At 52.5% G+C, this 12,719-nt stretch overlaps 1 protein-coding gene across 1 annotated transcript in view; it reads left to right on the top strand.

Moving 5' to 3' along the window:
- The first annotated feature begins 936 nt into the window (after positions 1-936).
- Positions 937-12,719, top strand: part of Foxk1 (forkhead box K1) — a 58,414-nt gene continuing 46,631 nt past the window's right edge. Inside the window, 2 exon segments of the mRNA XM_032886726.1 lie at positions 937-1,058; positions 1,060-1,502. Coding sequence (XP_032742617.1) covers positions 981-1,058; positions 1,060-1,502 — 521 coding nt within the window. The 5' untranslated portion in view covers positions 937-980.

Below are 12,719 nucleotides of genomic sequence, written 5' to 3'. Positions count from 1 at the left end.
CATACCGTGCAGGACCTTAAGTTCTCAAGGGATTCACATGGTGCCAAGTTCACCATTTAAATGTTTTTGACTACGGTTCATCTCCAGGGTGTCCATAGTTCCTAGGAACCAGCAAAACTTAAAAGGAACAAGGGGAACCAGTTGTGGTGCACAGCTATGACTCCAGCCAGAAGTGGGGAGCCTGAACCAGGTTGGTCATCAATTGGAAGCCAGTCTGGACTACACAGCATACATGCATACATACATAGACCCTGTCTAAAAAAAAAATGAATTAATTAATTAATTTAAAGGGCTAGGCTTGCTGGCACACACGTTAATAGCTACACTCAGGAGGCCTGACAGGAAGATTATGAATTTGAGGCCAGCCTGGTCTAGGTATTCAGAACCAGGTCAGCCTTGGTATGAGACAGGATCTCAAAACAATCAAGATGGTTCAGTAAGTAAAGGTGCTTGTCGACCTGAATTTCGTCCTCAGAACCCACAAGGTAAGAGAGAATAGACTCCTGAAAACTGTCTGCTCTGACCACACACACACACACACACACACACACACACACACACACACACACACAAAACACGTGGTGAAGAACCACAAGTAAATACATGAATGAATAAAATGCAATTTGCAACATTATACACCCCACCTTCAAAAAAATAAAGCATAGCACAGAAAAAGCAGCCATGCAGAAGCGATCAGCAAGACGCAGAGACCATCCTTAGACTTGAAACTCCAGTCCCAATAGGACACCTCTAAAAACTTGATAGGACCAAGCACCATCCCACGCACTTCAGGGGCTGGAGGGGCTCTATGCCTCTCTGCACCCGCCCACCTCGAGTGGAAGCTGCGCGCGCAGCGTGAGGGTCCTGCAGCGTCCTGGCTCCGCTCCGCGCTGCAATCCAGCCCGGGTTTCCGCGCGCGCCGCCCCGCCCCGCCCCGCGCCGCCTCGGCCGCCACCGGAGCCGCTCGGAGCTGCGCGAACATGGCCGAAGTCGGCGAGGACAGCGGCGCCCGCGCCCTGCTGGCGCTGCGCTCGGCTCCCTGCAGCCCCGTGCTGTATGTGCCCGCGGCCCGCGGCCGCCGCCTTCCCGGCCACAGCGTCCCCGCCGCCGCCGGCGCAACCTCCGCCGGGGCCGCCCGCGCTGCCCGCCGTACCGGGCCCCGAGCCGGTGCCCTCCACCGCCGCCACTGCCACCGCCACCGCGCCCGCCCTGGTGGCCGCCGCCGCTGCCTCCGTGCGCCAGAGCCCCGGGCCGGCTCTGGCGCGCCTGGAGGGTCGGGAGTTCGAGTTTCTGATGCGGCAACCCAGCGTCACCATCGGCCGCAATTCGTCTCAGGGCTCGGTGGACCTGAACATGGGCCTGTCGAGCTTCATTTCCCGGCGCCACCTGCAGCTCAGCTTCCAGGAGCCTCACTTCTATCTTCGCTGTCTCGGCAAGAACGGCGTCTTCGTGGACGGGGCCTTCCAGAGGCGCGGAGCGCCCGCCCTGCAGCTGCCCCAACAGTGAGTACCTCGCCACCTCCGGGTCACCCTTCTCCGGACCTGACCTGAACCCCCTGAATATCCTCCGACCTCCTCCATCCCGCGTAGCTTGGCCTCTTGTCACCCTCTGATCTTGACCCTGCCCAGCCTGAACTCGCCTCAGCTTGGCCTTGCCCCTGAGTCGTTTCCCAAATCTCTTCTCGTTCTGATCGGGTCCTAACCCCTGGTCACTCCCTCCACCATCTCGATCCTGCCAGGCCCTAGCCCCTCTAATCTCGACTCTATCCCGCTCTGACTCCCTAGCCATCTCCCAGTCTTGATCCCACCTAGTTCTGACCCCTGGTTACACTGATCTCTCTCCCACCCGGCCCTGCTAAGCCTGATCCGTAAGTTACCGGAGATCTCGACCTTCACTTGGCTCTGACCCCGTGGTTATCCTGATCTTAATTACGACCCAACTAACCCTGACTCCCCAGTTAACTAATTGGGTTCTGGTCCCTGGATGGTCCCGACTGATTGGTAGGGCCAAACACAGACCCTGCTCAGACTGAAATCCTGTCACCCTGAGCATGGACAGGCCAGAACACTTGGGTCCACGCTAAACCCGCCCTCATATGTGTACACACACACACACACACACACACGCGCGCACACACACACACTCCCCTACCCCATAAGTTTTCCATCCCTCCCATGTTGGAGCTGGTTGCCCATGATCTCCCAACCCTTTCTGAACACGGGTTATCCCTGATCCTACCTGGTCTCAATACCTGGGGTCGCCCATGACCCCCATGTTACCAGTCAGAAGTAGTTGCCCCTGACTTTACTTAACTTGAAGGCCCTTGGGCCACCCCAACACTTATCTCACACTGCCAAGTCACCAGAGGTCATCTCTGACTTGGGATGGTTTGAGACCATCAGCTCACCCCGATCTCCATCTTTACCAGCTCTGGGTCAACTCCAGACCCTCCCAGCTCTGAAACACTCCCCACTCCTCCATGTTCACACCCTGACCTAAACCCTGGCCAGCGCCATGAGATACCACCCAGCCTGAACTAGCACCACACTTCTCTAGCCCATCGTAGTCAGCCCTGACTCCATTTAGCCAGAACCCCCAGGGTCACTTCTGACCTTTGCTGGTCTGAACAATGCTAGGTATGCTCCTGTCTCTGACGCCATAGGTCAGGACCCAGTATTCACTCTTGGCTTAGACGTGGAAGGAAGGACTGATGAGTTGTCCCACTCCTACCTGGGAGGGTGTTACCTGGGAGGTATGTGGTGCAGGGCTATATGCTGAGCTGCCTTGGGGGCTGGGGGTAGGGGGCCGTCTATGCTTTAAAGACATGTCTGGAAGCAGAGGCTTAGTGCCGTGCCTCAGTTTACCTCCAGAACATGGTGGGAAACACAGGTCCGTCCCTCATTTGGCCCAGTTCCCAGGACAATGCCCTGTGGCATTTCAACACGTGCCTTCCTTCCCCTCCTCCAAGCTCCCATTACTCCCAGGCCCTTGTCACCCTCAGGGGCGCAGGACTTTAAGATCCTAGGTACTAGGAGAAAGCTGTGTTAATTACTTCCTCCCAGCAGTTTCTTTTTCTATTCGGTAATTGCTTCTAACGCTCACTGGTGTTCCTTTGACAAGGTTCACAGTCAGGTGTGAGTGTGTCCGACTCATTACTCAACATTTACAAGCACCGTTAGTGTGGAGTCTTTGCTGGGGTCATTCCCAGGTCTGGAGTACTTGCTTTGTATGTCTGCCTTCCCAGGATCCAGACATGTTATAGATTCCGTACTGAATAACTTTGAACCCCAACAGTGACTCATCCTATTAGGGTGTGAGAGGGAATTCGACCTTCATTTCCCTGTGTCCTTGTGAAGTGCACTGGGGCTGTGAATGTAGCTGGGTGGGAGAGCGCTTCTGTAGCTCCTGCAGGTCTCTGGGATCCGCCCCCATCACGGAAAGGGAGAAAAAGGGCAGATTTCTTGGAGGGACAGTTAGTAGGTCATTAAATGCATTCCTGGGCCTGAGAAATGGAGAAATTGACAGACCTCCTTAGGGGCTCTTTCCTGAAACTCAACTTGTTCTCAATCCATAGTTCTCTTCTCAGGGTTCTTGTCCCAGCCACTCCTGCCTCATTATTATTGTTGGGGACGGAGGTGCACACGCAGGAGCCAGAGAAAGAGGCCACTGAGGTCCTGCTCTGACCAACTCTTCTCTTATTCCCTGAGGAAGAGTTAGATTGAACCTGGAGCTGGGTCGGCAGCCAGGAAGCCCCAGTCATCCTCCTGTCTCCACCCCTACAGCACTGGGGTTGTAGCAGCAGGAAACCACACCTGGCTTTTTACTTGGGTGCTGGGGATTCAAACTGACATCCTCCTGCTGTGGGGCAAATGTTCTTACTCATTGATCCATCTGCCCAGCCCTGCTCACTGCCTTTTAAAGACAAGGCTTTCTTTCACACAGAATTGTCTTCCCCCCTGTGAACAAAGTTTCAACCCTTAGTGTTCTTGTTTGTCTCCTGAGTAGGCCGACGCTGGTATTTTTTAAGTGATGTCGGTGTGTGCAGTGCCTGGAAATCTGTCTCTCAGGAGCTGGCATGTATAGTGGCTGCGTGTCTGAGCATGGTGGCTTAGCTGGCAGGGAATGACTTAACCGCTTAGTCCCGAAACCCTTTACATGGGTACAGAATGCCCTGTGCTCTGTGTGTGTGTGTGTGTGTGTGTGTGGTGTGTGTGTGCACATGAGTGCCTGTGTGTGTGTGTGTGAGTGTGTGCACATGAGTGCCTGTGTGTGTGTGTGTGCACATGAGTGCCTGTGTGTGTGTGTGAGTGTGTGCACATGAGTGCCTGTGTGTGAGTGTGCTCTGTGTGTGTGCATGCATGCATGTGTGTATGTGGGGCAGGCCAGAGCATGCATACATGTTGGGTTCAGAGGGCGACCTTCAATATGATCTTTATTACTCCCCACCCCATTGTGTGAGACAGGATCCTTACTGATCCCGAAACCTGCCAGTTTGGCTAGACTGGCTGGCTAGCAAGTCCTGGAAATCTCCTGTCTCAGCTCTGCAGCACTGAGGTTACTGGAGTGCAGCAGGGCACCCAGCGTTTGCTTGGGTGTTGGGCACTGAGGTCGGGTCCTAAGGCTGCCAGAGCCCTCTCTCTGGCTCTGAGACACAATTTTTTTTTTCCTGTGACTTGGAAATAATGGCAGTGTCCTGTGCCTGTCTCTTGTTTTGTTAGCCAGTTTTAACACTAATATTTGAGGTTACAGGGCCAAGTGTGGGGGTGCATACCATAACAGCAAATTCAACCATTGCATTCCGGTTCTGTTGACTTTTTTTTTTTTTTCCCGTTTTTTTTTTCCGGAGCTGGGGACCGAACCCAGGGCCTTGCGCTTCCTAGGCAAGCGCTTTACCACTGAGCTAAATCCCCAACCCCCGGTTCTGTTGACTTAACCATGCTTGGCAGGTTTGTCCCTTGTGAGCGCCTACACTGATTCCCAAAGCAGCCCCAGTCCTCAGCTGCCTTCTACGCCACCCTCAGGATAGCTGACAGTGACAGCCATCTATATATGGATGACATTTGTACACACCGCACACTCTCCTAGGCATTTCCCACACAGGAGCGTGCTGGATGCATATCCTTTCCAACCTTCAGGACTTTCAGTTATTGGTGTTAGGGAACATGTCTCCTGACAAGCTGGTCTTGGTATGTTGTGTGTGATCCTTGGGTGGAGAACCACCCAGAGCTGCCAGGCACACAGGGAGTATGCCTCTGTGGAACTGAGGTCCAAACCTAGGGCTGTGCATGTGCTAAGTAAACACTGAGCCATGCCCCCAGCCCCTCACTGCTCCTCTAGGCAGAGGCTCTACCACTGAGCCACATCCCAGCCCCTCACTGGGGGATTCTAGGCAGGGGCTCTACCACTGAGCCACGCCCCAGCCCCTCACTGGGGGATTCTGGGCAGGGGCTCTACCACTGAGCCACACCCCAGCCCCTCACTGGGGGATTCTAGGCAGGGGCTCTACCACTGAGCCACACCCCAGCCCCTCACTGAGGGATTCTAGGCAGGGGCTCTACCACTGAGCCATACCCCAGCCCCTCAGTGGGGGATTCTAGGCAGGGGCTCTACCACTGGGCCACACGCTCCAGCCCTCTTCATTTCTTATTTTATGACAGCTTCTTACTAGATTATCCAGGCTGGCCTTGAACTTTGAATTTCCTGCGTCTTTTTGCAGAGTATCTGGGATGATAGGCCTGCATCACCAGATCATATTTGTGTTTTGGGTTTGATTCAGCCTCCTCCTTGGGTGGACCTCAGTGTGCATACACGCATGCGCGCGCTCGTGTGTGTGTGTGTGTGTGTGTGTGTGTGTGTGTGTGTGTGTGTGTGCGTGTGCGCGCGCGCGCGTGTGTGCGCATGTGTGTGTGTTGGTGGCGGTGTCTCTATGTTTGCTTTTACTATTTATGTTGAGATTGATTGTTAAACTTGAAAGATGCATTTGCAGCAGCAGGAGAGCGTTTGTTCTGGAGTCCTCTGCTTAGGCTCAGGAAGGGATCAGATTGGCTCCCCAGTTCTGAAGAAACAAAGTAAAAATACAAACACTGAGTACTGAACTTCCGCACCGGGAATCCACGGTTGCTGTCTTACAGCCAGCCTGTATCTTCCTCCCCAGTTCTGCTCAGTCTAGAAGCAAATCATAGGTGTGGAGTTGCCTGGGAAAGGTAAGGATCCCTTTAGAGAAGAGAAAGGTCACCTAAGAAGTGAACAGTGAATTCTCCCGCTGGCAGTGCCCACTCAGAACTCCACTGCCCCATGATGGTCTGATTCCTCACTCTGGAGTGACTAGAATCAAAGTCATGGGCTTCTCTGCCTTCTGTCTCTTGTGTGCGTGTGTGTCCGTGCACCTGTATATGGGGGTACACGTGCACATGTGTATGAGTAATGGGGACAGACCAACCTTCAGTGTTGTTCCTTAGGATTTGCATGTCATTCTTCTCTTCCCCTCCTCCCCTCCCCTCCCCCTCCTCTTTTGTTGGACAGGGTCTCTCACAGAACCTGGATTCTGAAGCTCATCAATTACGCTAGCTCAGCTGGCTGTTGGTCCTAGGGACCCTCCCCTCTCTCTGATCTATGCACTGAAATCACAAGCCCACCCCGGTGTTTCCTAAGTCTTTCCGGATTGAACTCAGGTCCTTGTGCTTATCCAGTAAGCAGTGTCCCCACTAAGCCACCCTAGCCCCGGAGGACACAAGTCTACTCTCCATGCATCTCACTCTCACTCGCTGAGTGATGCATTGAAAGATCAGGTTCATTTGTCCCCAGCAGGTGCCACAGTTTCTCCTAAGACTGAATCTGGAGACACTAGCAGACCTTCCCTTTATCGTACCTGCAAATGGGTGTAGGCCACAGAGATCGGATCGAATTTCAGTTTGATTGTTATCTTTTCTGTTTGGTCTGAACCGCCTCTTACTGGTATTTGGTATGGCTATCAGGAGACAAAACTGTCTATCAGATTAGATTTTGTGTGCATAGGGCAAGTCTGTGTGTATGTGTGGGAAAGGGAGACACACACACACACACACACACACACACACACACACACATACAGCAGAGGGGCGGACTGTCAGAGGGACTGAGGGGCTTTGCCTCAGGGAGGACAGATGTTACAGATCACAGCAAATTAGACTCACATCCTGGTAAAATATAACCAGTTGTCATGGCCACTTTGCTACCCAAAGACTTGCTTCAGCCCTATGAAAAGATACTTGACAGCTCTTTGCCGTTTCCAGCTGGTCAGGTGACCGTAGTCAATTAGTTAAGTCATTGAGCAACTACTTAGCAGCTGGACATGTTGAAATCCGTTTGAAAACGCCTGCCTCCAGGAAGACAGACAGTTCCTTGGACTTCTCCTCACTGCCTAGCTTCACCAGGTTGACCACAGCATCCCTCTTTCCCTGCAGTCTCCCACCCTGGGGCCTCCTAGACCCCCAGGGAGCCGCTGGGTGACCGCAGGTTTGTTAGGAATGGATGTCGGCGCACAGCACTGCTTTATCTTGCCGGTTGCTAGAAGAAAGGGTATCTTCTCTGACTCTTACCAGGAGCCACAGCTGGACCATGTGGGGACTGGGGTTTCGTTTATCCGGTGTCTGCCTGGAGGCGACCTGGCATAACCCAGAAGGAAGGAGACTAGGAGGGCAGCAGAGGCCAGCCACCTGGGAGCGGGGACGGTCCCACTGGTCCCAGGGCCGTGGAGTGAAGATCCACAGGAGTGGCTGGGTGACTTGGGTTTGGTGGAGGAGGGCTGGAGTGCAGCATGCTGGGAGGCAGGGAGGGAGAGCTGTTACCCCGGCAATCCTGGGGTCAGGAGTTGCAATGCAGCGGGCTGCTAGGGAAAGACTTCCTGCTGCTGGGCGTCAGGCTTGTCAGTTCTGCTACACTGTGCTCTGGTTACAAAGTTCCTTTCAGAAGGTCTGTGGGGGCCTAGGGCCCAGCTCAATCAAAGCCCCACTTCCTTCTCAGGGCTGTGTAAAGCAGGTGTGATGGCGCACACCTGCGGCCTGGTGGGCAGAGGCAGGGTCGGGCGTTCCCAGCCAGTCTTAGCCTCATAGTGAGCGCCAGGTCAGGAGACCCTGTCTCCTCTCCAAAATACCCAAACAAAAAGGTTTGCAGAGATGTTTGTAGTCAATTGGGAGCTGGCACTACAAATCTGTGCTAAAAACGTAATCTATTCAGTGTGCACTGAAGACTCCTGGGCTAAGGAGCAAGAGTTTTATAAATTCTCTCTTGATAAGATGGGATCTCATGAAGGCCAGGCTGGCCTCCATTTTCCTCTGTGGCCGAGGATGACTTTGAGCTGATCCTCCACCTCTCTACTGCTGGGATCACAGATGCACACCACCACAGCCAACAGTTCATAGCTGTCTGTCTGTCTCTGTAACTTACAGTAATTATGTGGTATATAATTTTCGGTCCATAGGAAGGATGTCGTTGGTCTTGTAATGCAACTTAACTGAGTTTGTACTGAGCGTACGGAAGCTTTTGAGCAGATATAGACCACGTAGGGACATAACGGGGCCATATTTGATGCTTTTGGAAAAAGACTGGGCTCTGCTTTAAAAAGCAGAAATGAAAGCAGAGGAGGTGGGGTTTGGAGACCAGTGATCGTATTTGTTGTTTTTGCATCTCGTGAATGTCGGGGGATAAACTTGCTAAATTAATGGCAACTCAAATTGCAGCCATGCCTCATTTCCATAATTACCCTGCATTTAAGGCATTTCATATTAAAATGAGAGGATTATAGAAAAAAAATGCTTTTACTTTGATTCCCTGGAAATGGGCCCTGCTGTAACTGGCTTGGAGACTATGTCGTCATTTTTAAAGCATCATTTCTCCTAAGTTTCTAGCTTCCCGGCTGAACGTTGCCAGCTAATTGGGGGTGGGGAGTTGAGGAGAGGGAGCGAGCCAGAGGGAGTGGGTGCACTTGTGGGAGCAGGAAGCTGGTGCAGAGTACAGGGTCCTGTAACCCAGCACTGCAGACGTGGAGGAGGGCTATATAGCAAGTGTGAAGCCGACACAAGCTCCGGGAAGCTTTGTTTCAAACAAACAAAAGACCTTTTCCCAGAACACACATCACATCCCCCAACCACACCAAACCAAAAACCTGGATTTGGCCAGATGTGGTAGAACATGGCCTGGTCACTTGGGTAGTTGAAGGAGGAGGGTCTTGAGTTATGGACCAGTGGGCCAGCCTGGGCTACATAGATGATCCAGTCTCAATGAAGCCTCCGATTCCTAGTAAGACCCATTGTGCTGTTTAAATCGTGTTGTCAGTTTGAGGCCTTTTAAAATTTATTTTATTTATTATTGTATGTGTGTGAGTATATGCCTCTGTGCGTGCCTCTGTGTGTGTGTGTGTGTGTGTGTGTGTGTGTGTGTGTGTGTCGCCACAGCACACGTGTGGAGGTCGGAGGATGGTTCAGGATCCCTGCTTCCTTCCACCCTGGCTCCTAGCAAGAGAGCTCAGGTCAAGAGGCTTGCAAGGTGAGCATGGTTTTTGTTTTTTTGTTTTTGTTGTAACCTCCAGAGCCTTCTCAGCAGCCCAGTTATTGCAGATTTAGCGTAAGCCCCATGGTGTCTAACATAATGTACGCCAGCTAGAGTCACAGCTGCTTCGACGCTCAGTCTGCGAAGGGAATGAGGGGCTTGCCCGATAGTCAGATGGCCAGATAGCCGATGGCCGGATTGCCGGATGGTCAGATGGCCGGATGGTCCGATGGTAGTGCCTGCCCCTGACTTTGATCTCTCACCAGGCAGGACTTGATAAGCACCTTCTTCAGGGTTCACTGCAATGCAGACCCGAGCCAAAGCTGTGGGCCTGTGGTGGTCAGTGGCCACATTACCTACCCCACTGTATAGCTCACATTGGGAATCACTCCCTCCACCATGCCCACATGTGGTTTTATAACACCATACGCCAGAGTGATGGCGACCTCACCAGGACTGAGGGTCTGACTGAACAAAGAAAAGGCTATTTCACCCTAGGTCCCTTGCATAAATTCAGTCTCCATGAGGCCAACAACACATGATTTTGTAAAAATGTAGATCTTAATAGGAACAAGCTCTTTGATAAACACAGCTTTTGTTGTTCTTTCTGAGATGGGCTCCAGGGGCCACATGTTACCTGAGCTGACCTCAGACTCAATTAAGCCTACCCTGGGGGCTAGGGGCGTGGCTCAGTGGTATAGCCCCTGCTTAGAATCCCCCAGTGAGGGGCTGGAGTGAGGCTCAGTGGTAGAGCCCCTGGCTAGAATCCCCCAGTGAGGGGCTGGTAGTGTGGTCCAGTGGTAGAGCATCTGCCTAGAATCCCCCAATGAGGGGCTGGGGTGTGGCTCAGTGGGAGAGCATGTGCCTACCATATAAAAGATGCTGGCTTTAGTCTTCAGCACTGAACTCCTTGTGTCTAGCCGGAGTGGTCTTCTCTGTGTGATCCTGCATGGTTCTTGTGATGGACACTGACTGCAGTTGCCTCCAGGTCCTGGGCAGCAGATTAATCAGACTTCTAGGCGGCACAGGGTGCCCTGACAAGAAAGCTCTCTTGGGAGTGTCACCTCCACCATGTGACACGCAATGGCGGTGTGACACATGAGGAGTCTCTTTATGTTACCAAGGGGTCTTGGCTGGAAGGCAGTGGTTCAAAGTGATTTGTGAACTTAGCAGCTCTCTGGAGCTCAGGCAGGTGGAGCAGGGGCAGGCTGGAAGCCACCGGCCAGCACCTTGCCACAAGGTGCAGGAAAGGGAGCCACGCAGAAGCCAGGGGGTTCCTCCCTCCCTCTGTCCCGGAAAGGCTCAGATCCAGTCTGCCTTACAGGTTGGAAGTGAGTTTCCTTCCCCCAGAAGCGCCCAGGGGTATCCAGCCGCCTCTGGATTCAGCCCTTCAGCCAAGCGTGTGGCTCCCCAGCTTGGTCCCAGCACATAGACTGTGGACCAAAGTTCAGCTTCCCTTTTTGAGTATTTTTTTCTCTATAAATTACAGAGTAGACATATTTTCCCTGGTTCACCTACCCTTAGATCGGGTAGGCAGGGATGCCGTGGGGAATCCAGAACTTTCTCTACTGTAGCTTTATTGAGCTACAGTGCCCTTCAGGGCCACAGGTCCCCTGGCTACTGAGCACAGCCCCGGTTTATCCATGTCACAGCAGAGGATCCTTCTGTCTTGACCTCCCATTTCCCCAGAGGAGTCTGGAATTAGACACCTATCCGTGTCTGGCTTTAGGTGGGTTCTGGGGATTTGAACTCAGATCCTCACCCTTGCATGGCCGTCACTTTACCCACTGAGTCATCTCTCTCGCCAGGAATTGTTTTTTGTGATGATGTCACTGTTGCTCCTGGGCATCTCCTTGAGTCCAGCTCCTTAGCACCTCTTCTTTGCAGATGCTAAGGTTCCTTGCTAGGCAGGCGGCTGCTGTTGTGTGTTCGCCTGTTCCTGTCAGCCTTCCATAGCAGGCGTATTCGCGTAACAGACTGTTGGTGGGTTTGGTGTGATGTGCTTAGTTTTTAGGTAGGTTCTCTCTATGTAGATCAGGCTGGCCTTGAACTCATAATCTTCCCTTATCGGTCTTCCAAGTGTTGGGTTATAGGTGTGTAGCCACCATGCCTAGATGCCTGACAAGCTTTCATGGTGCCCTTGCTTCTAGCTCGCTAGCCACAAGTCGTGGGCAGGTGAGCAGGTGTTGGGGTGAGTACCGGCTGTTGCCTAAGAGTCTCTTTGAGGTCAGAGGCTTGCTGCATCTGGAGATTGCACCAGCCCCGGCTTGCCCTATGCAGTTCAGCAGAATCTGCATGGCTGGTGGCCGACAGAAGGAAGAGTGGCCAGAGGCAGCCAGCCGATCTCACTTCTACTCATGACTGTGAGTCTATCTGAGATCAGGGTAGCCAGCTGCAGGCCAAAGCCTGCCAGCTGCCTCTGTTTGTAAATAAAGTTTTAAAGACAGGCGTGGTAGCACCTTCCTGTAATGCCAGTCCTTAGAAAGCTGAAGTAGGGGGATGTGCATTTGAGGCTAGCCTGGGCTACGGAGTGACACACACACACACACACACACACACACACACACACACACACACACACACACACCCCGTTTAAAACAGGCAAACAGTTTTATCATTGCACACTGCCTTCGGGTTTCTGGACTGGCTAAGGTTGTTTAGCTGAGATGGCCTGTGGCCTAGGAGCAGCTTTTAGGTTCTGCTCCTGGCCCCACCCCCGCTGCTCCCGACTCCACCCCTATCACCAGTCATTTTCCTTCCAGCCAGGACATTTTACTGAGACTCAAAAGCCTGGAAGTGCCAGCTCTCTTTAAACACTGCTTCCAGTTCTCTTGTCGCACTTACACATAATGCTTCCTGTATTGGTTTGGGAATATGAATGCATCTTTTTCTTTCCTTCATCGTGTCTTGTTAAAAACATTCTTTTCTTATGACTATATTTAGTTTAGTGTGTTAGCAGAGGAATGTGTGTGCATGTATGTGCATGTTCGTCTGTGTCTGTGTGTGTGTGTGTGTGTGTGTGTGTGTGTGTGTGTGTGTGTGTGTGTGTGTCCAAGGACAGCTTTCAGGATCACTTCTCTCCTTCTGTCTGTGGGTCCCAGGGATTGATGTCTGGTTATCAGGCTTGGTAGCAGGTACCAGGTTACTCTCTGTGACATCTTGTGTACACATTTCTTGTCGCTTTATAGATGATT

This window comes from Rattus rattus, chromosome 16, assembly GCF_011064425.1.
Source record: "Rattus rattus isolate New Zealand chromosome 16, Rrattus_CSIRO_v1, whole genome shotgun sequence".
Taxonomy (NCBI): Eukaryota; Metazoa; Chordata; class Mammalia; order Rodentia; family Muridae; genus Rattus; species Rattus rattus.
The sequence above is the reverse complement of the archived record's forward strand: the minus strand, read 5'-3'. Positions and strand labels throughout refer to the sequence as shown.